Source organism: Cercospora beticola, chromosome 9, assembly GCF_033473495.1.
Source record: "Cercospora beticola chromosome 9, complete sequence".
NCBI lineage: Eukaryota > Fungi > Ascomycota > Dothideomycetes > Mycosphaerellales > Mycosphaerellaceae > Cercospora > Cercospora beticola.
In genome coordinates, this window is record NC_088943.1 from 1771882 (window position 1) to 1793945 (window position 22064).

Here is a 22064-nt window from a genome sequence, read left to right on the forward strand (position 1 = left end):
CTGTGGTTGATCGATTAATCAATGGATCACTTGTTGCTATCCTGCGTAATGTGAGGCCATCTTCCAGTAGAGATGTGTTCTCACGACCGCTCGAATCGACTAGCCTTGGGCCAAAGGCCTTCAAATAGTCTGGTCATTGATTCTGCCAGATCTCGCAACTCTGCAGGATTGTGAGTAGACATATCGTCATTCAAGCATAGCTGGCCGACTTGTTTCTTCTTGGTCAATAATCTCTTGATCAGCGTCGTTTCCACTTGTTCAGCATCGGTAACCATGACAAACAATGCATCAGGCTCATGAACGACATACTGATACCGCATCAATGCCTTGACCACAATGCCGAACTCCTTTGAATCTGTGGAAAGAGGCATCATGGAACCGAACCCTTTGCGCTGCCGATGAAGTAAGATTTTAATCAAGCAGTCACCACATTCGGGCTGCTGACGTGCTGCGCGATCGAGAATCGCAGCAGTCGAGAAGACTGATGCTTTGGAGGAACTTTTCGTGATATCCTCTGCAGAAAAGCCTGGTGCAAGACAGTCGTTCACATCGAAGCTCAGACAGTCTACGTCTTTTATCGCGAGAGGGCCGTCCATCGAAGTCCATAGAATGTCGAGATTGACCTTGGGAGGATCTAGGCCTGCACTTTCCAGTGTCTCTGGGAGATGGTAGAAGTGCCGCGTGCGGTATGAGCCTCCCATGTTCCGCAGGCCATCTTGAAGATCTTCGATAACCTGTTCTCGTTCTGGCCATGATAGATACCCGTTGTGATCTTTATCTGATCGGTGCATAAGATAGCTCCATAGCAGTACCTCTCGATGTCTTTCGATTGCGTAGTGAAAGCTTGCGTACCAGCTGTAAAGCTGGAAACCAAAGTCCCCTCTAAACCTGCTGCAAGCACTTTGTAGCTCAGGTTTGGGGAAAGACAGCATAGCTTCTCGATGGAGTTTGCGGGAAAGTGAATGTCCAAAGTGTGCCTGTCCTTTTCGCTTTCGAGAGCCGAATCTCTTGTTCAACAACCACGACGTGTAGATTAGCCAGGGTTTCTCGCCGAATCTTTTGGCATCTGCTTCGGTTGGCGCATGCAGTGTGTTGTAGCCATTGGTTTTGAAGGCGTAAAGCGGACCGTACAGGGGTGAATAGATGTCGGAAGCGGCATGCAGTCGACCAAGAAGCATGTCGTCGGACAAAGCGAATAGTCTATCGACAGCGGATTTTGTGTTGTGCAATTCGTTCTCAATACTAAGAGAATTGAACGTTGGCAGACATCCTCGTTTCTCCTCTCCAAAGAAGTCTTTCTGCGTGAGGACTTCCAAGATGCCACCAACCTTCCTCTCGTCCAGCCATGTGGGTATTTGCTTGATTGGAACTCCAGAATCGTTATTGTCATTCAACGAGTTGACCAAGAGCTGAATCTTGTTCCGAAAGGGCGCATGTTTCTCGACGCTTCGGATCGAGTACTTCAACTCATTCCAATCCCGATAACGATTCTCGCCGTGTCTGCCAAGCCACGTGCCATCGTCGTCGTTGAGCGTCGAATTGAGCTCATAAGGGCGCATTGTGTCTCTGAAGGCCTGCTCGGAGCCATTGACCCAGGTGTAAACGAAGTCTATGCGAGACTCTCTCAAAAGACCCCATTTACTGACATCATACGTCCCGTTGACAACCCACTCCGCTTCCCATCCGTCCAGAGTATCGTTCTGGACAGCATCTTCAAAGGGAATATAGACTATATCCGGCAGTGTATCGGCAATCTCCACAAGAGCAGCATATTTCGCATATGATGGAAACCCCGGAGTGTCTGGAGCGTTCAATGATCTTGGAGGTGCTTCAACGGATGAGCTGATGGGGCGGCTCGTGGACTTGCTGCTGCCTCGCTTTTGGCCCGCCTTGTGATCGGCTTGAATGGGAATTCCTGCCTTGTGTTTGGTACTTGCCTCTGTGATATCAATGATAGGTGCTTGTGAGGTGTCAAAATCGTTTGGCTGTCGTGCGATCGAGACATCGCCATCCCAGACCTGCGATGCCAACCTTGACGTCGACCACAGGAGGGACAGTAGCGCAATGGCCGGGAAAAGAATCAACCAACGTGGAAGAGCTCCTCGACGACGTGTCCTCGAGATCCATGAAGAGCCCATTGGGCGTCCACGTTGGCCTGGATGATGACGGCAAGAGCTTCTGGCGAGATTTTGCTGGAGTCGATGTCATTCACGCCATCTTAGAGCGCCATTCTTCATTCGCCAATGGTCTAATACGCAGCCCGGTCGTATCGAAGGCTGAATCGAGCAAATGCTGTGCTGCATATTTGTTGCGGACGGAAACATGCATGTTTCGGGCTTCTTCGGGTCCCTGTCCAGCTCCACAAGACTGATGGGCGAAACCGCTGGAAGCGCCCAAGTTCATTAGATTGTGGCTTTGTGGCTTTGTGGCTTGTTCTCTACAGTTCAGGAGAAGTAGACGGTCAAACGATAGCCGAGACACTTTGCCTCGCATACGGCCCTCTCATACTTAGCACAACAAATCGCCACTCGGTCAAACTAATGAAAGCTCTCTGTTGTTGAGATTATGGGCCATAGATGTAGATGGATACGACAGAAGTGAAGCAAGGTTCCGCCCAGGAGTTTCTTCAGATTGTTGATGATTCCGTATGGGTGATCAAACTACTTTTCGAAGGCATCATTGTGGTCAGGCGCAAAGGCACATCTGCAGCGACCGTAAGCTAAAGTCTGCAACCAGAGCTAATGAAGTGAAAGAATTGAATATAAGAAAGTGATCTCGTTGCGCTGGGGATGCGATCGTCCAATCCAATCATCATACCGTCTGACGATGTGACTTTAGGCCCGTCAAATGCTTGCAGGCCTAAAAGCGTCTCACGAGCCCCAGAAAAGAAGACCACCACGTTTCATGACATGTCCTCGCGGCTGCTCGAGACCACGTCGTTCAAACGCCTTGTAGGAATGAGTTCGATGATGATGGTAAACAGTAGGCGCTGGATGCTCGTATCCCATATCTCCAGATGGATCCGCCGATGGATCAGCAGATGGGTCGGCTCCTCCACCACCATATCCTTCCGTTGGCTCCGGCTCGTCTTCGGTCATAGTGATAGTGGTAGTAATGTATGTGATTGGTGAAGAATGTGTTGATGAACGGGAGGAAGTCGTACAGCCTGTGCTTCCAGTTGTTGGGACAACGGAATAGGGAGCAGGTTCCTGGGAATGTTTGGATGGCTTTGCCGTAGGTTTGTCCGTAGTCGAACGAGTGGTTGTGGGTGCAGAGAGCGAGTGCGCATATCCAGGCTCTGCCGTCTCATGTACAGCGATCGGACATTTCGTCTTTGTCGTGGTGACGGTATGAGTATTGCCACTCGCAGTGCACGTGGTGGGTGACGCGATCCAGGTCTCGTTGAAAGTTGTGCAGTACCGATCGGAGCAAGAAATGACTGTAAGTCGCTGTGTGAGAGCGTTGTGGGCATGCGGTTCACAGTCCGGACAAAGCCCGCTTCCTCCATAACCTGAAATCGCCAGTGGGCCGATGGAGTCGTACTCGCAGTATCTCTTGACATTAATCGTAGTGTGGGTAACCTTGATCGCAGTGGTCGGGCTTGATGAGTTGTGATATGTACCATTCAGGTTTGTGCCATTGGAGCTTATTCCAATTCTTGGCAGATGCCGTTGGGGAGTAGTAATTGTCGTGGTGTGCGCCACGGTGTAGCGAAATTCCTCGAATGTGACCGGCTGGTTTGTTGTAGTCACCACAGTTATGGTCTTCGTCTTGTTCAAATAGACAGGAATCGTCGTAGACACCCAAGCATATGTGCTACACGAGGGGACGGTCTTGATCGTAGATGTAACGCCAGTCTTGTGCCGCTTTGTGTAGGGATGGAAAACTGTCGAAGTAGACGGCTCGCAGGTTGACACCATTTGATACTGAGCAGTGATCGCGACAGGCTTGGGTGCAATGGAGGCGCTGCAGTGCGGACAAGGTGTAATAGTCGCAAGATCTTGGGCGTGACCAGGCTGGACCACGCATTGCCAGACAGCGAGAAATGCAAGCCATCGCCATAGAAGTATCCGAAGATCCATGATAATGATGCTTGGTCTCTCGCCGTGGAGTCCGACGAAGGTTGTCGACGTCTACTCGTGGCTTCGTGCGGCCTTTGCCGGAAAATCTTGAGGCGAAGACTGGAGGCATGGACCATGTCCGGTCCTTGCCTCGATGCGATTTACTGCTTGACGAGTGCCATGACATCTGAGTCATTTCTGAGCATCAGTGGCACGGACTTGGTCTATTGCCGATTCATGGTTCAGAGAATGCTAGGGAATGTGGAGGATGGCCATGCTGCTCACAGCAGAAGAAGTTTGAGTGCCCGTGAGGCGCGCTGTAATGCCAATAGCCGATAGAGAATGAGTTCATCGAAACTTGCGACGCATTGATCAGGTCGAGGCCCATCAAGTGAAGGTGTCAGATACGTAGATTGGCCCCGCCAAGCCACATTCGATCAGTGGCAATCGTGTGAATCGAGAACATGGCACGCCGTTGCCGGGATGGCAAATCCCCAGCGCCATCATGTCTTCACGGCCTCAAAGGAGAAGTGAGAAGCGAGAAGTAGACTCATCGTAAGTTCAGACCAGACACGAGCAGACGTGGATGTTTCTCGCGATGGCGGCGGTGCTCGCATCGCGTTTGAGGCACTGTCGAACCTGACATGCTCTCCAACCCATGTGGCTTGACTTCTGCTTCAGGCTTCTCACCACTTCGGCCTAACGAAATGGCCGCCGCAAACGTTCATCGATGTGCTGATCGACGAGCTCTCCGAGCCGCGAACTTTCTGGACGCCAAAGAGACAGTGTCATCTCGCGACCAAAGAGGCAAATGGATCTTGCGGCAGGCTCGGAGGTTCGCTCGGGAGCCTGCGGGCTGCCGATGGTCTATGGTCTTGAGACGTGGACATCGATATGCATCTTTCCGCGCACCCAATCTCGCTATTTCCACAAAGTCATCGGGAACTTGCAGAAGTGTTCCGCGTGCCTTGAGATCGAGGAAGTGAGGTGATGTCAAGCGAAGAGTCTGTGCAGAGAGAGACAGGGATCGCGTTTTTGGTTTATGGCGGTGTGCTCCGCAACTCTGGAGATGAGGAGAGGACTACAGATGGATGCCATGTAGCAGGTCAGTCACTGGCCATGGAAATCAGAGACACCAAATGTGTAGAGGCTCTGGCGGTAAGTACGTGAGCCCAGTTGATCCTGCGACTCTTGTCCGATAGAAATGATGGAGACCAAAGATTGGATTGGATTCGAACGATTTGTGGCAAAATCGGTCCTGTCCTAAGAGCGGGCATGATTTCGAAGCTCGCCTCGCAGCAAACCTGCGTGTATTCAAAACCTCTGTGTTGATACAAATTTTCTATAATCTATATCTCATTAATTGTTCGTTTTACCCAAAAGCCCCTTCATTTCTTCTCCTTTGTCTCTCCCTGCGAGACGTTCTGAGTCCTTCGCTTTCTCTGCACTGGCAAAACTCTGAACACATAGTACAGCGAGACGGCAATGCCCACGCTGGCGATGATATAGACCCATCTGTGCGAATGTCAGCTTCAAAATTCACAAGAGGGTCAACATGGTTGGGTTCAACATACACAAGTCCGAAATCTCGCCATCGATTCCCCCACTCAATTCCAGCATTCGAGAGGTATTGATCGGCGGTCGTGAGAGAACAGTATCCGCAATCGCTCGTCGCTTGAGGATTCTGTAGCACGCCGTTCGCGGTGGTCATGTAGTCTGCCATGTATTCGCCACAAGTCTGTCCGGCTGGAGGTTGGAAGACGTTGATCTCGCTTGATGAACACTCGATCGGTCGTTGGTGAAGCATTGTAATCGCGATGGAGGAGATGAGGTAAGTCATAGGAGATGTCCTGTACATGAACATCCAGAATCCTGGCAATTGGCTTGGAGGCTGCATGACACCGCAGAAAATGATCATCATCGAAAACAGCAGAACGACAATCGCACTTGCTGTCAAAGCGTCTGGCATGACGACGATGCACATTTGCGCAAAGACGGAAGCATAGATGAAGAATGCGATGAACAGGAGGAGGACCAGGATATGTCTTTCTACCGTTTGGCCGGCGCCGACGACGGGGTAGTAAAAGACTGTCCAGGTGAAGATTCCAGAGAGGATTTGCCACGGGACTTCGACGATGATGTTCGCCAGTAGGAAAGCCTTCCAGCTGTATGCTTTGCTTGGACGCTCTCTGACCTCGTACAAAGCGCGTTGCGTGACGAAAAGCGGCATGACCTGGTTTGTGATATTGGTGAAGATACAGACGACCATAAAGACGGCGTAGAGGACGTTCTGCATTCCTTGCAGCGAGGTTTGGGCGTCGTAGAATGAGAAGCCAATGAACAGGCCCGAGCAGAATCCAAGTCCAATCTTCGCAATAATGTATTCCGGCATCCGCCAGTACTGCTGGAACACTCGCTTCGTGACTTCGACCATCTGGGCAGAGAGCGGCATGGCAAATTCGGACTGCGCCATAGCATGGTCGTCATCGCTGGAAGAAGTCAATTGTCGCTGAGTCTGATGAATTTCCTCGATTTCGTCCTGAAGTCGTTCGGCTTCAGGACTTTGTCGCCACGTAGAAACCCAGTCTGCTTTCTCATCTCCAACGATGTCGAGCATGTACTCTGCAGGGTTCTCTTCCGGATCGCAAGGCCTGGCTCCGTTCTTGGTGAAGTAGTCGAGTAGCGTTCTGTAGTCTTGTCCAATCTCACCGAAATATACTGTTTGTCCGCCTTTCCGGAGGAAGAGAAGGCGATCGAACTCTGCAAACAATGTAGCACTGGGCTGATGGATTGTGCACAAGACAGCCTGTCCGTTGTCGGCCAACTTTCGCAGTAGAGAGCAAATAGCCCATGCACTTTGAGAGTCAAGTCCACTTGTTGGTTCGTCGAGGAAAAGGAGCAACTTGGGCTTCGCGGCAAGCCTGTGGGATTGTCAGTCAGCAGGTGAATGCGAGTGACAGAGACGGGCTGCACTTACTCGACTCCAATGGTGAGCAACTTGCGCTGCTCAACGTTGAGTCCTTCACCAGGTACACCAACGACGGCTTCGGCGAAGTCCTCCATGCTAAGGAGCTTGATGATTTGTTCCACATATGCGAATTTCTCTTCTTTGGATACGCTTGCTGGCTGTCGAAGGAGCGCAGAAAAGCGAAGCGATTCTCTTACTGTTGCTGTGTCTAGATGCAGGTCTTGCTGCTGCACATAGCCTGTTTTCCGCTGGAAACTTGCATCAAGAGGGGCACCATTGACGAACATGGAGCCAGTAATGACACCCATGCTGACACGTTGAGCGAGCACCTAAAGTTAAATGCGTGTCAGTTCAAGCAGAAAGCTGTATAGTCGAAAGTCAAACTTACGTCCAGTAGAGTCGTCTTTCCTGCACCAGAGGTACCCATCAAGGCGGTCAGTGTACCAGGTTTGACATATCCACTAATGTCGTCAAGCAGACGTCGAGGTTCACCTTTGATCTCAATGTCGTAGGTGACATTTCGCCATGTAAACATGTCCGTCTGCGCAGTGATCTGGATATCACTCGTGCTGTCGTTGCTCTTCTCATCCTCGGTGCTGAGGTCTTTGATGGGTTTCGCCCTGTCCGGTTCGCCAGCCTCGACATCGGTTGCTTTCTTCGCATTGGCGTCTTTCAAGTAGTCCGGCACGCGCCCGCGACGAAATACGAGGACCTCCGCTTTCGATGCAGTCGTCGAGTTGAGTTCCACAATGGTGAAGTACAGCGACAAGAATCCGATCAGGAACGCGATGAGGATCCCAAAGTTTCGCCAGACGTGGTCATAAGTGTACCCAAAAGCGGCATCAATGAATGCATCGCCTTGTACCGTCAATTGGCCAGCCACCGCACCACGCGATGAGCAAACGAAGGTGTCTCCTGTCAGATTCGCATAGTCCGGGACAAAGACAGCGCAATCGAACTCCCTGCCATGGAATTCGTTGGCTACCAGAATTTCGAATCCGTAGAAGACTGGATTGATCCAGCGAATCCAAGCAAACCAGTCTTTCATATATTGCGTAGGAAGAATGAACCCGGTGTACACTGCGACCGCTAGTAGGAGGACTCCGCAATATGTCATCGCCTGCGACACGGTAGACGACAGTGCCGCGATCGATCTGAACAGTGCCGCCATGGTAAATGTCGCGATATAAGTGATTAGGAAGTAGAGGAAGAAGTTTCCTGGCTCAGCCCTCAATCCGGAGAGAAAGTAGATAACCACGTTGAACGCCGTCCCAAGCAGGAATTTGGGGATAATGTCGATTACGACCCCTGCGATCGCTTCCGTGGCGGGATGATAGAAGGCGTAGGACTTGTGTTTCTCTACGATGGGTCGCTGCTCGTATAAGGCGTTCACCTCATTAATGGCGGCGAACACGCAAAGCAGGATGGCGAAGAACAATGTCGCTCCTCTAGCGGAGAAAGACGCGGTGTCATCTTCACCACCAAAGTAGATGCTACCGATGAGAAGTGCCTGTGCGGCTTAGTATGAGCGACCAAGTTGGGATGTTGGATGTACTCACCATGATGATGTTCATGACTATGGGCGCGACCGTGGCCGGTGGATCGCCTAGTATACGCTGAAATGCGCGTTTGGTATTGAGCTTGATCTGCATAGGCACGCTGACGGTGTATGGCGACGATTTGCGCGTGTGCCGTGATTGCACACCAGATTTGAAATCACGGAAGTCCTGTAGCTCCTCTGGGTTTCCAATGGGCTTTTCCTGCTCGTATTCGGCGATCTCGCGCTGCAGTTGCTGGTACTCAGGGCTATTCTTCCAGTATGCTTCGAACTCGTCCGGCGTACGTGGGACCTTGCTGTGGTATCCGGCACGCGGTTGTCTCTCGCCCGGGTTGGTGACACTTGTCAAGAAGTCTCCCGCTGTCTGTCGAGGAGGACAGTACCAACCCATGCGCTCGAAGTAGGCCTTGCCATCTTTAGCCTTACCAAAGAATACCTGTCGCCCTTCGTACAGCACGACAGCTTTGTCGAAGACATCATAGATGGGCTGACTGGCTTGATAAATCGCTACGATGTGCGCTGAGCCATCGAGATCTGCGTTGACACGGAGAGCTTTCACAAATTTGAGAGCAGTTGCTGAGTCGAGACCTCGCGTTGAATTGTCCTGATCATGGTCAGCCGGTGTCGCAATAGCAAGAACGTGGGGCTGTGGAACTCACCCAGGCTGCAACAGCAGGCTTGGCCAGTGCCATTTCTGCTATGCTGACACGTTTTCGCTCGCCTCCTGAGACACCTCGGATAAAGTCGTTGCCGACCTTGGTGTTGTATGTGTGGCTCAAGCCGTATCTGGACAGGCTGGGTCAGAGCTGGGTTACGCTCAGTGGATTGCGGCACTTACACGGCCATTATAACTTTGGTGACATGCTCGACGGCGTCTTGTCGCGAGCCTTGGTACGGGCGGTTCTGTGGCATTCGCAGTGCAGCAGCGTGCTCGAGAGTTTGACCAACCTATCACGGCGTAGCGCCATTAGCAATCATCGCGAAGAACATTCAACGTGGAAAGCATACCGTCAGGTGTGGAAAATGCTTGTCCACTTCTTGATTGTAGATCACTTCACCCTTGAACTCCTTCATCATTCTGTTCTGCTCGATGCCGTTGTAGTGTATGACCGTATCGTGGTCCACTTGCAATCCATGCATCTCTCCTGTAAGAGTTTTCAACAGCGTGCTGCAACCTGCACCAGGACGTCCAAGAACGACGAGAAGTTCGCCGCTTTTGACCAGGCCGTTGAAGTCTTTGAGAATGTGACGGGGTACCTTCTTTCTTGATCTCCACATGTCACCCGCTCGGAATGGTGCTGTGAGTAAGCTGCCGACGGTGGACTGAATGTTCAGAGCCGGTCCAGTGCCTCGCACGTTGACATTGCGAAAAGCTACGCCTGTACGCTTGACCTTGATGCCTTCTTCGTTTGTCATCTTCGTGTTCCATCGAATCCATTTGTAGAGGTCGAATTTGTCGCTGCTGGGGTCAAAAACATCATCGTCCGGTTGCAGCCCTTGCAACGTCGCATATCGATCTAGTGCGTTCGGGTTGGACTGTGAGGCGGCATTGCTGAGAGCGCCTATTGACTGCTGCTTGGCTAGCGAGGCCAAATGGGTTAAAGTCTTTGCATCTTCAAGCTCCAAGTAGTCGTGTCGACGGATGATCTCCAGCTCGTCCTGCTCTGTGAGGCTGATGCCATCGTCGCTGTCCGTCTTCTTCTCCTCCACCGCCATCGTTGATCCTTGACTCATGGTGCTGCTGTAAGGACAACGGCGTTCCTTCCACAACGAGTCTTCAAGTCAGCCACCGAGCAAAGGGTGTCCACGGATTTGTACAGCCTGGCTAGACGTGTAGGACGGAGACTTTTGTATAGCATGTTGACCATCCCCGGTCGCCCGCTGTCTGAGAACGGAGACCGCAAACATCGATCTCCCGTGAGTTAATCAGCATGGTGCTGTGGACGTGCTGCCATTGTACGCCATGGTTTGCGTGCAGGGGAACGGACACGGAGTCGGAAAGGTTTCAGGTTGCCGATCCGGTTGCTGGCAGCATATAGGACGGAGCCAGGTCGCATTCCTCGTAGCACACCAGGCAGCCATGCTCAAAATCGCTCACATCGTTGAGCAGCCTATGGGGACTAACACCGAATAGGCCAAGGTGTCATCGGGCTGACGAACAATCAGTGCATATAAACAGCTCAACGAGCCCGCGGTGACTTGTTTTGCGGATCGAGGCCGACGAATGTCGTTACCGTCTTGCTTGGCAGATGGCGTGCCATGGGTACCATGCTCAGACGAAGCAGCGTGAGAACTCAAAGAGTCATCACTGGCTCGCTTATGGCGCAGATCCGAAGATATACACAGCCTTATGTATGCATTAGAGGTCTATGCAGTGCATTAGTGGGCTATGTAAAGTGATGCGCTGTGCATAAACGTGCTAGTGCCGGTATGTGGTAGGCTTGGTCGTCAGCATGTGATCTTGGCGCTCCTTTTGTGAGGCTTGGTTGTGTAGTCAGCGGAACAATGTGGGTGAGGGCTGCGGATGTGCTTCGTAATCCGAGCGGCCGCTTCGTATGTCCGACGGCGCTTGTTTCGACGGCACCTGGTAGCTGGCGTCCACGATCGACCGCTACAGCTTTGGGTATACGGTATTGCAGAGCTGTGATATTGTAATCAAGTGCGTTCAGTCACCAAAAGATGAGTGAAGATGGGCCGAGAGGCATCTGGGCGATATGCACGATGCCTGGCGTCCAACATGTCTCCGGGGTGTTTTCGTCAGCCATATTGGACAAAGACTGCTGCCGTTGCCTGCCGATGGTCAGCCCGATAGAGCGCTTGTCCTTGTGTGTGCTGATGTTGAGGTGTTTGGAGATTGTCGTGGAACATCACCACTCTCCTTCTCAACCTTGCTGGAGGATGACGCAGGGTCGGGATCGGACAAACGTTTTTGCGGCGATTTTATCGGCGATGTCGTTTCGCTCGTCTCCATCGGCGAACTTCTATCTTCCGTCTCCTTTCGTCTTCTCTCTACCACAGTCATGCCGACATTTATGATCTTGGCGTTCGGAACTACAGAGGCACCTGTCTTGGCCCCCCTAACCAGTTGATTGCAGACAAGACAGCAGGCGTGAAGAAGCTCTGCCCGGGAAGATGCAAGCTGTCGTCTGGGTTAAGACCTGGCAGGACGAGCGGCACCATTAGCCGCAATTGACAAGTCAAGCCAGCATCCCCAACACGAATAAGACGGATGGTACTGGAGCTTTTTCGGGAAGCTTGAGATGAACTTTCAATCCAGCAAAGCTCATTCTCTCATGGAAATCTGCATTCGAATTCGTATCACGCTTACTGAGCCTAGAACATCTCATACCTCCATCTCAACTCCACCATCTCTTGCGTCACTCCTCCCTTCATGACTTTCGCAATGAGTTCAGGTTTGTCAGAATCAAGACGCTTGTTCTCACGAAGCACAAGCCAGCGGTAAACACTGATCGTGGCTGCAAAAAGTAAAGCGCAGCCCATGAGCGCTCCAAATGCCGCATAGAAGTGTGGAGGTGCGTAGTACAGGTAGGATGACCAAATGTTGGAGGTCCCACCAATGGCATTGACCAGAGCGGAAGCGGCGGCACGTTTCGAGACTGGCCGTGCTAGATGCAGGTTGATGGTCTTGAAAAGCAGAATCTGTGGTCCAACTGATGCGAATGGCAGGATCATCATCGCAAAGTATCGAGCTCCGACGTTTTGAGTCGACATTGGAATGATGTACATCACAGTGGCGATGGCGATACACACCAGGATGATGGGATATACCGTATTCTTCCTGTCCGAGAAGAAGGAGATGCCGTAGTACACAAACCCGGCAAGGATGTATGGCGGTGCCGTCAAAAGCAGGCTGATCGTTCGCGAGTAGCCGAGCGAAGCTACTAGAGACGGAAAGTAGTTTGCGATGGAGCCTTGACCTTGGGAGAACATGTTGCAGAGGATGAGTAGGATGAGTTTCGGATCCGATAACGCGGCAGCGAAGCCTTTGAGGACACTCTCATTTTCCGTGCCTTCTGCCGCTCCTGCTTCGGATTCGATACGCCAGACCGCCAATTCTCGCTCGGTTGTGGACAGCATGCGACAATTGTGAGGGAACTCAGGCATAATGAAGGCAAAGATCAGACCGATTCCTACAGTCGCAGAACCTCTGAAGGTGAGTGCAGTCAGCATCAGGCCAAGCAACCACAGAGCACATGGTAACTTACTCGATAATGAACAGCCATCGCCAGCCCGCAATCCCATGCGTTCCATCAAGCTGGAGTATAGCAGCAGCGAAGAGTCCGCCAAATGCGTTGCCCACCTGCTGCGCAATATAAAGTCCAGCAAGACGCTTTCCAAGCTCTTTCTTCGTGTACCACGCAGACAAGTAGTAGATCGCTCCAGGGAAAAAAACCGCTTCTACAATTCCAAGCACGCATCGTACTGCCAGGAGCTGGCCATATGTCTGTACAGCAGATGTCGCCGCCGAGATCGCGCCCCAAATCACTGCAGCGGAGCAGATGTACAATCCTGGTCTCGAAATCTTGGTGATGATTAGGTTGCTGGGAATCTGGAAAGGCAGGTAACCTGCGAATAAGATGGAGATTGCTGTAGCGAATTGTTGCTCGTTTATCTGTAAGTCGTCCATGATGCCTTGCAGTTTGGCAGCAGAGAGGTTCTGACGATCGATATAGTTGAGGATGTACAGAATTCCGATTGTTGGTAAGATGATGAGATCCATCTTGCGAACCAGTTTCCGGTTGAGGCGGGCATTCTCCTCATGGCTGAGATTGTGGACTGCTGCGGGTTCGCGAGGATTGGGCAAGTGGCTGAGATCTTTCCACATTCCAACGCCGACAGTGCTGACGTTGTCTTCGCCTTCATCAAGCTGAGGTTTCTTGTCTGCGTCGACCTCTCCAGGAGTTGCAGCAATACTGGGCCCCTTGTCCGGCTGGGAAGAGATGGCGCTGGCCATGACTGTTCGTGGAGCGAAGAGAAGTGTATCGGAAAGAGGCAGAGATACCTCACTCGCATACTACACAACACACTCTTGGTGAACCTTATATGACTATCACTTATCAATACATTACCTACTGCGCGATACGGACCCTCGGATAGGACGTGGCTTGCGTCTACACTCTAGCCATTCCCAATGCCGTCTGCCTTGCAACTCCTCCTCATCTGATGATAAGGCGCACAGCAAGTACTTCTGGGAAGCCGATTGTACTCCAGGGACTCCGCTAATGCTTGTCGATGGTAAGTGAAGTTGAGGAGGAGTACGAAGGCCGACGCTCACGGCAATGCCCCGGCCCGAAAGATAGGATCCCTGTCAAGCTTGGGAGGAGCTCCTCCCAACTCCTCCTCCTCCCAAATCTGCAGTTGCCGGTCTTCTCCACACTACTTCAGCGACGCATCATGCAAGGTACGCAGCAGCCTGAGCTCCGTACGCAGTGTGCATCCGGAGGAACGATGCAGTCATCGCGATGTAGACAGCGCGATTGGTCCGGTAAGGTCAAATGCTCCGCTCTGTGATTTCGACATCGGCGAGGAAGTCAACGTCTCTGGGCAGTACATCTTGAGGACTGTCCTCTTTCAAGCGCACTCCCACCTCCATCTACAAGAAATTCGTCCTCAGCACCCCCTCATCTTTCTCTTGGTGTATCCTTCCAAGCAGCAGACTCCCAGCAAAAGAGTCCACAGTACATCTTAACAACATGGGCAGCATATCTCCGCCTTCGCCAGAATTTGCAACACCACTCACCACAAAAGTCCAAAATGATCGCCTCCGACTACTCAACAAGCTCAAATCCGGAGACTACCCCGTCATGACATTCATGGCAATTCCCTCCGTCCGCATGGCCCAAATCGTAGCCCTCACAGACCTCGACGGCATCATCATCGACTGCGAACACGGCCACATCGGAGACGACGCAATGCACAACTCCGTAGCAGCAATTTCCGCACTCGGCGTGTCACCCATCATCCGAATTCGCGGTCCAGCTCACGATATCATCAAGCGGGCTCTTGATACAGGAGCACACGGCATCATGGTCCCTCAAATCAATACAGCAGAAGAAGCAGCTCAAGTCGTAGCGTCATCTAAGTTTCCGCCTCAAGGAATTCGAGGCCAGGGATCGGCGTTTCCTGCTATCGGTCATGGTCTCACAACACCAGAATACATGAAATCCGCGAATGAAACGATTATTACAATGATTCAAATCGAAACTCGCGAGGGGTTGGAAAACGTCGACGCGATCGCTGCTACACCAGGCGTAGATTTGATTTTCATCGGACCTAATGATCTCGCGCAAGCTTTACTGGGCTATGTGCCAGCTCGAGGAGATGAGCCAGAATTCGTCAAAGCGATCGAGAAAATTGTTGGTGCGGCGAGGAGACATGGGAAGTGGGCGGGAAGAATGGTGAATAATGGTGTTACAGCGAAAGAAGCGAGAGGGAAGTATGATACTGTGGCTATGACGGGTGATACGAAGGCGATTCAGAATTGGTATGTTAGTGAGTTGGTGACTGCTAGGTCGTAGGAGAGTGTATCCAACCAGATGGAGGTTCAATGTCTTCCAAAGACTGCCTTGTGGACTTTCCGGTGGCCTTGATGCTGTTCCAACTATTCCCGGCAAGATCACGCGCAAAAAGTGCACTGTCTCCAGATCAAGTGTTTCATCGCATTCATGCAGTAGAGTCACTGGGCGTAACGCCTGCATCAAGACTTGTCGAGTGAACACCAGCATCTACTCGTGGAAGCCGTTCATGCGCAGTGCTTCTGAATCAAGTGTTTCGTCGTATTCATGCAATATTTTTACCTGGGCGCTACGCCTACATTGAGGATCATAGAATGGACACCAGATGAGCCACGGTATCGCGCTCTTTCTAAATGCAATGTCACAAAGCGTTGATACGAGACCTAAGTCTAGCTAGCAAATCGTTCTGTCAAAACATGTACAACCAGTCTCGCAGCGTCGGAAGTCTTGAATATAATCGTTGGGAAACATGCCTCAACTCTCAATCAATCTCACTCTCACTGCCAACCGATCTACATTTCATCGAAACCTCCCATCAAAGATCATTCTAAGATACATGGAATCATCCCCCTCACTTTTGAAGAGCCCAAAACACACATCCGCTAATTGCCATATGATGTTCATTCTGCCTCCGGGCTTCTATGAATAATAACATTCTCTTCTACGCCTGCGCAATACACTCAATCTCAATCACCGTCCCCTCTCCCGGCGGCACAGCCTGCAAACATGACCTCGAAGGCATCGGCTTCGGCAGAAATTCAATATACACCTCATTCATCGCTGCGAAATCTTTCATATCTGCTAGATACACATTGTATTTTACGACTTGTTCTAGTGAGGATCCGGAGAGTTCGAGAACTTCTTTGAGGTTTTGGAGGACGGTGCGCTGTTTGAAGTGTTAGGATTCGGTGGGGAAGGGGAGGTGGGTGGGGAGGTGGGAGCGTTACTGTTGCTTGTTTGATTTCGCCTGTTGCCGTTTGGCCGGCGCAGAAGACGAGGCCGGGGATTTTGGTTGCTGGGGCTGAGGGTATTGTTAGAAATCTGATCTCGAATCATGGGAATCGATGTTGTGGTTGATGTACTGACAGTTGTGTGGCTTGGGAGGGAATTTTTCGCTCGAGATCAGTTGGCGAGACATGATTCCTGATTGTGTGTTGGTTTGACGTGTTGAGCAAAGAATGGATGAGTAGAGGGTTGAGTTCGAGCAGGTATGAAGGCGATTTCCAGGACGATAGGAAATTTTGTAGCTCGGTCAAGCCTAGGACGCCGGTTTTCGGTGCTACGTGATCCAACCCTATGACCACCATTCACAGTCAATGCAGATAAGGAACCCCATCAGCTGCGCCCTCGACTAGACTGAATGTTGCTCACTGGCATGGAGATCGTGCATGTGGAGATGTCATGCAAGGCGACCCACTTACCGCAGCAGATGGGAGGAGCTCCTCCCGGAGGAGCAGGGAGGAGCTCAGCATTGGCACTGATAGCAGTTCGGAGGAGCATCAAGGAGCATGAGCTCCAGATACCGGATCAGTCGTTGGAAGTTGTTAGTCGATCCAGCAAAGTCGGCAAGATGTCAGATAGGAATGTCGATATGGCAACATTCGGATCTGCCGCAGCTGTCAGCCACCAAAAGCTGAGAGATGGAGTCAAGCATATAACAGCTTGTCAGGGCTGATGATTGCTACTATTCGCATTTCTTCAGACATACCTGCACATCAGTCAACATCAGATTATCGATTGCATCGAAGATGGCGCCAACAGCTCCCTTCAGCCCTCCTTCGCCAACACAAACTGGCAAGCCTTTCGTTTCAGACTGGATCCCACCTCCAGCGACACAGCAGAAGGAAAGGTTTGCAAAGCTGAGCTCCATCGACTTGTCGCTTCTTGACTCCGAGGATCCTGCAGTGGTCGAAGGTCTTGTCCAGCAAGTCAAGACAGCCATTCGAGACGATGGTTTCCTCTTCCTGGAGAACTATGGCGTATCGCTAGAACAGCTTCATCGTCAGTTCGCGCTGGCACAGTACTTGTATCACAATATTACCGAAGAAGATAAGGAAAGGCTGCTTTTCGATCCGGATACCGGTCGATGGTCGGGATATAAGCACCCGTATGGCTTCAAGGTGAGCGGAAGTACCGTGCTTTCAGGTGATAACAGCTTGCTGATCTATTCATCAGCGTCATCGAGCAATGCCAGACGGCATTGAGCAATTCAACTGGTACAAGGATGATTGGGACAATTTGGACCGAGTACCAAAGTGCCTGCACCCATTCATGGACGAGATCACCGTCTTTTGCGAGTATCTCACCAAGTCAGTCAACCGCAGACTGCTGACATTGTTCTCTCGCGTGCTGGAACTTCCAGATGACTACCTCTGGGAGAATGTGCAGTCGCACGGCAGCCCAACAGGCGAAGGCTACTTCCGGCATGCGCTCTTCCGACCAGTAGAGGAGACGACCAAGGAAGCTTCGAAAGGACTTCGAATGCATGGTCATACCGATTTTGGCCTGACAACTCTGCTGTTCTCTGTTCCGATCTCGTGTTTACAGATCTGGGGTCGCGATGAGCAGTGGCACTATGTGCCTTACAAGCCTGGAGCTTTGGTCGTTAACATTGGCGACACTCTCGAAATTGTGTCTGGCGGTCACTTCAAGGCCACGCGTCATCGAGTGTTCTCGCCGCCAGCTGACCAGCAGCACGAAGAGCGACTTTCTTTGGTACTGTTCAACAGCTCTGTGGGCGACCTGCGCATGACACCGGCTGCGAGTAAGTCCGAATTCAGCACCTCTCTGTAAACACTTGCTGACCAAGATCCTGTAGCATCACCACTTATCCAGCGAGAAGGTTGTGTCGAAGACCAAGGCGTATACAAAGAATTCGCCAGAAGAAGAGCCATGGGAATGGAGGTGCCAACAAATCGAGAATGGCGAGAAATACAGATCGCAACTGCAACAGATCCGACTGATACGGTTCGCAACCGGATTGGAGCAGATCAGGTGCTGGTCAATGGTAAGCTGATGCAGCAGCGAGACTACATGGGCGTCAGAGTAGTGCTTCCTGTGTAGGAGCATCCAGAGGCGGTGAAATCGACGCAGTGTAAATCGTGTCTTCAGTACTTATGGCTTGATGCCCACTTATCACTCTGGCGTAGCTGCCCAGAACCATGGTCGTCCCGTGCTTCGTAAGGTCGATGCTTCCTTATTTGTAGACGCGAGCTAGAGGCTGGCCATATATGGCAGCCTGCTTCGGCGCACATTCACACCATTCTCGATGATGCCTCTGCCGAAGTTGATGCAAAAGAGAAGAGCGGGGAGCAGGAGGCGAGCGGAGAATCCCTGCGAGGCTTGGCGCCGCCTTCCCTGATTCTCCCATTGCCGACAAAGATAAGTATCTCACACGGCCAGCGGCCATCACGATAGGCACACTATGTAATGCCAATGAACTCTGGGTAATTCTGGGCCGCCAGATGCCGACGGGCATCTCATTCAAGGCGGAGCTCGATGCTCGCGCAAAGGCATCTGCCCACAGAGTCCTTCCAACCTAAGCCGCCATGTCTCCAAACCACGCCACAAGCAACCAGCCTTTTGAATGTACCATCTGCGAGAGACGATTCACTCGACATGAGAACCTCAAACGGCACGCAGCGCTGCATGGGCCGCCTCGTCCTGGCAGAGCCATTGCATGTTCTATATGCGAGACGACCTTCTCGCGACGTGATCTCCAGCATCGCCACATGAAAAGGAAGCATCCAGAGTTGGCAGATGGAGGAGCCTCGATGACACGACGTCAAGTGGCTGCAGATGCTGCTGTGTCGATCGAGGTGGCATTGGCTCCCCACAGCCCGCCAGACAGCAGACTGGACCTCGAATCTCCCGAAGATCGAAGCAGAGACTGGCAGCCATGCCAGACCGACGACAGTACTGGTGCGGGATCCCGCTATGAGGACGAGGTACTGCTCGATGATTCGCCTGGCGGGCATTCCTGGTCTTCACACGATGGCTATTTTCCCATGTCAAGCAATCAAGGCTCGTACGAAGCTCCATCGGCAGCTTTGCTCGACTATGGCGCGCAGCCGCGCGCAAGATCCGAGAATATGGACGTTCAGCAAGACTGGACTTCCCTGGAGACGCATACAAAATATGGCATTAAGCTTTACTTCGACATGTTTGCGCCATCGTTGCCAATAATTCACCAGGGCACGTTCGATCCTGCGGCTGTGCCAGAGTTCTTACTTCTTGGTATGCTATCAATCGGATTTCAATACAACGAAAAAACCAGCTCGGCAGCGAATACCTCCATGCACTATTACGAACGAGCAGTCGCTCTTGTGGACTCCATTGACGATGTCGAAGTTAGCGATGCGAAAGATGCCCTTGTCCTGGCGCAAAGTCTTTTCCTACTCGAGATCTGCGCAGTGCTTTACCTCTGCGGACGCCACTCTGCAACTGGATTTAGATTGCATACTCGCTTGATCACATTGGCTCGCTCCCACCGGCTTCTACAAGCCAGGCCACAACAAGATGAAACCATGGCCGAAGACCTCGAAGCCGTGTGGGAGCACTTCGCCTTTGCGGAATCATGTAAGCGCACCATTCTTGCCGTGCATCAAATGGACGCTCTGTGGTACCACTTACTTTCAGTTCCTCGCTTGCTCTCCCATCTTGAGATCAAACATGATCTACCGTGTTCGACACTTGACTGGACAGCTCCCACGTCCGCTCAGTGGGCCTATCGCCGACTGACTCGTCAGCCGACATCAAGCTCCTGTCCCACGTATGCAGCGCCGTGCGCCAGATATTCGCGAGCGACTGCCCGGCAGAGCACATCACCGCAGCCTCCGATCCGTTCGGCCTGACGAGCTTCGCACACTTCGCATTATCAAGCATTCGTGAGGTTTCCGGGTGGTCTTCGATAACCGGCTGTGTCAGCATGGACCGAGTGGAGCCACTCAAAGCCTCTCTGCACACTATCTCGCCCTACAATGAGTCCACCAATGGCACTGAGACTTCCAGCATCGCAGACAACATCAGCTTCAGAGCGACGTGGGAAATGGCCATGATAGACCTCCGCATCTGGTCCATTTCACACACTGACGGCGTGGTACACTCCAGTATTGATGCTGCATTGGAACATTCAACCTACCTTGCGGCATCACGCAGCCTGACTTTCAGCGCAGAGATACTGCATACAATACAGCCGCATTTTGACTGGTTCTTGAGGTACCTGGACGCAGCGTCCGAGCACGCCGGAGACCCCCCATGGGTGTTGTTGTTTGCCTATCGAGTCTTTCTGTTGGCATGGCAGTGCTTGCAGCAAGCTTCAGAAGGCGTCATGGAAGTTATTGGTATCCCCGACAGAGAACCGAAGATGGCGACTACATGGGCCCGGACTGTCTTTGAGAGAAGAAGTCGTTGGCAGTATGCAAAAGTCATCTTTAGATGTCTGGATGTGCTGGAAGGAGTTTCATGAGCTGTTGGTCCAGGTCATTGAAGTTCAATGTAGCGAGTGCTCGAAGGCGCCATTTGATTATTCCTCTCGTTTGACAGGCGGAGAGCCAACGAGGACATCATCAATATGGAAGGTACTAGGACTGGAAAGCAAACCAAGCTGTCTTTTTCGCACAGCCGGTGGTCTTCCATAAAGGTGCGCTGTTCATCCGCGCCATCTCGGACAACTGTAAGCCTCCTGGCCGGCTTCCTGTGAGCACCCTGCGATTGAGATCGATCGAGGGTTCGAAGCGCACGCAGCTATATGCCCAACTCACAAGCTATACCTGTACATGGTAACCCCCAATTCCATTACCCTTCCTTCGGTAGCCCACTATTACTCCCTACCCTTTGCCTACGCGACTCGCAAGTCCACGGCAGTCCATACACCACCGTTCTCGACGCACTCGGCGCTTCGCCCATCGCACACACCCAAGAACCAACGCATCAATCTGCGCACTTCCTCGCAAGCCATCATGTCTGAGTCTCCAACTTCGGTCAAGGTCTCGCCGCTTCTGAAGACTGCTTACCCTCGAAGACATCAAGGCTCTGGCAGTTCAGCCATGGGTCTCGATCTCAGCTTCTTGGAGCCCGACCTGATTGAGCTCCTCGACGATGCCGGAATCTACGACGCCAGCGTGGGACAAATGGACAAGGTCACCCTGCGCAAGGAGAAGTCAGGAGACGAAGAGACATTCTGCGTTGACGTCTGCTATTCTATGCAACACAACGGCGAAGTTGTTATCCTCAAACACAAGTTCGGCGGCTTGGGCGAAGTCTTCGCCAGCTTCTCGCTCACGGCAGGCGGCTTCGAGTTGTCGGTTAACATCGATAATGACGCGTATAACGCACAGTACGCCGCCTTCACGCCAGTCACTTTCGCGGACCAGCACGGAGAAGACGTCGCCGCCCGCATTCAAGATTTCATCAACATTGCGCCTGAGTCCGACCCAAACGCTGTGCCGTCTGAGAAGTACTACTCCCATCTGGCCCTAATCAAGGACTTCCACAAGAACTGGAACGAGGAGACGCAGACTTGGGACGATCTGCCCGTAACAGCAGACACTATCATGGTCGTCCTTTGTGTGTCAGGAAGCTCTGATGCAAAGGAGCTCGGCAATCACATCAAGGTCGTAGACCCCGATCTTCCCGCCCACTTCGTCATTGATCACACCTTCCTTGCGAACATCGAGTTAGAGAAGCAGCGTAAGTTGGTCGACTCTCTGAAGATGAACTGCTCTCTCGTGGACATGGACGTAGCATCAGCAGTGAGAGTAGAGCTGTCGTGGCCTAACGATGACCGTGTCCCTAACAAAGCTGTCTAGGACATTCCATCCACTAGCAAAGGCGCTTTGAGGGACTATCGGCTCGAGCATAAGCCCCGTGGCCCTTCTTACGTGTACATCTTGACGTTCAGGTGTAACGATGGCATGTATATAGCAGGTCAATGCAACCTC

The 22064-nt window shown here is 51.9% G+C and overlaps 9 protein-coding genes across 9 annotated transcripts; 4 read left to right on the forward strand and 5 right to left on the reverse strand.

Moving 5' to 3' along the window:
* Window positions 1-80: 80 nt before the first annotated feature.
* Window positions 81-2138, reverse strand: RHO25_012909 (uncharacterized protein; the record flags this gene model as incomplete). The annotated part of the gene is made up of 1 exon (XM_023604198.1): window positions 81-2138. One exon carries the CDS (start codon window positions 2136-2138, stop codon window positions 81-83), a length of 2058 nt encoding a protein of 685 aa, XP_023450056.1.
* A 732-nt stretch (window positions 2139-2870) lies between these two features.
* On the reverse strand, window positions 2871-4082 carry RHO25_012910 (uncharacterized protein; the record flags this gene model as incomplete). Its single annotated transcript, XM_023604199.1, has 1 exon — window positions 2871-4082. One exon carries the CDS (start codon window positions 4080-4082, stop codon window positions 2871-2873), a length of 1212 nt encoding a protein of 403 aa, XP_023450051.1.
* A 1367-nt stretch (window positions 4083-5449) lies between these two features.
* On the reverse strand, window positions 5450-10321 carry RHO25_012911 (uncharacterized protein; the record flags this gene model as incomplete). The annotated part of the gene is made up of 8 exons (XM_023604200.2): window positions 5450-5576; window positions 5636-6982; window positions 7039-7358; window positions 7418-8539; window positions 8589-9191; window positions 9247-9373; window positions 9426-9535; window positions 9596-10321. The coding sequence occupies 8 exons, from the start codon at window positions 10319-10321 to the stop codon at window positions 5450-5452; spliced, it is 4482 nt and encodes a 1493-aa protein (XP_023450050.1).
* Window positions 10322-11920: 1599 nt separating this feature from the next.
* Window positions 11921-13562, reverse strand: RHO25_012912 (uncharacterized protein; the record flags this gene model as incomplete). The annotated part of the gene is made up of 2 exons (XM_023604201.2): window positions 11921-12755; window positions 12814-13562. The coding sequence occupies 2 exons, from the start codon at window positions 13560-13562 to the stop codon at window positions 11921-11923; spliced, it is 1584 nt and encodes a 527-aa protein (XP_023449994.1).
* Window positions 13563-14301: 739 nt separating this feature from the next.
* Window positions 14302-15126, forward strand: RHO25_012913 (uncharacterized protein; the record flags this gene model as incomplete). Its single annotated transcript, XM_023604202.1, has 1 exon — window positions 14302-15126. One exon carries the CDS (start codon window positions 14302-14304, stop codon window positions 15124-15126), a length of 825 nt encoding a protein of 274 aa, XP_023449993.1.
* Window positions 15127-15784: 658 nt separating this feature from the next.
* On the reverse strand, window positions 15785-16261 carry RHO25_012914 (uncharacterized protein; the record flags this gene model as incomplete). Its single annotated transcript, XM_065603608.1, has 3 exons — window positions 15785-16009; window positions 16071-16144; window positions 16210-16261. The coding sequence occupies 3 exons, from the start codon at window positions 16259-16261 to the stop codon at window positions 15785-15787; spliced, it is 351 nt and encodes a 116-aa protein (XP_065459680.1).
* A 610-nt stretch (window positions 16262-16871) lies between these two features.
* RHO25_012915 (uncharacterized protein) lies at window positions 16872-18186 on the forward strand (the record flags this gene model as incomplete). The annotated part of the gene is made up of 3 exons (XM_023604203.1): window positions 16872-17243; window positions 17299-17887; window positions 17942-18186. 3 exons carry the CDS (start codon window positions 16872-16874, stop codon window positions 18184-18186), a joined length of 1206 nt encoding a protein of 401 aa, XP_023449992.1.
* Window positions 18187-18896: 710 nt separating this feature from the next.
* Window positions 18897-20590, forward strand: RHO25_012916 (uncharacterized protein; the record flags this gene model as incomplete). The annotated part of the gene is made up of 2 exons (XM_065603609.1): window positions 18897-19701; window positions 19872-20590. 2 exons carry the CDS (start codon window positions 18897-18899, stop codon window positions 20588-20590), a joined length of 1524 nt encoding a protein of 507 aa, XP_065459681.1.
* Window positions 20591-21083: 493 nt separating this feature from the next.
* RHO25_012917 (uncharacterized protein) lies at window positions 21084-21932 on the forward strand (the record flags this gene model as incomplete). Its single annotated transcript, XM_023604204.2, has 1 exon — window positions 21084-21932. One exon carries the CDS (start codon window positions 21084-21086, stop codon window positions 21930-21932), a length of 849 nt encoding a protein of 282 aa, XP_023449991.2.
* Window positions 21933-22064: the final 132 nt, after the last annotated feature.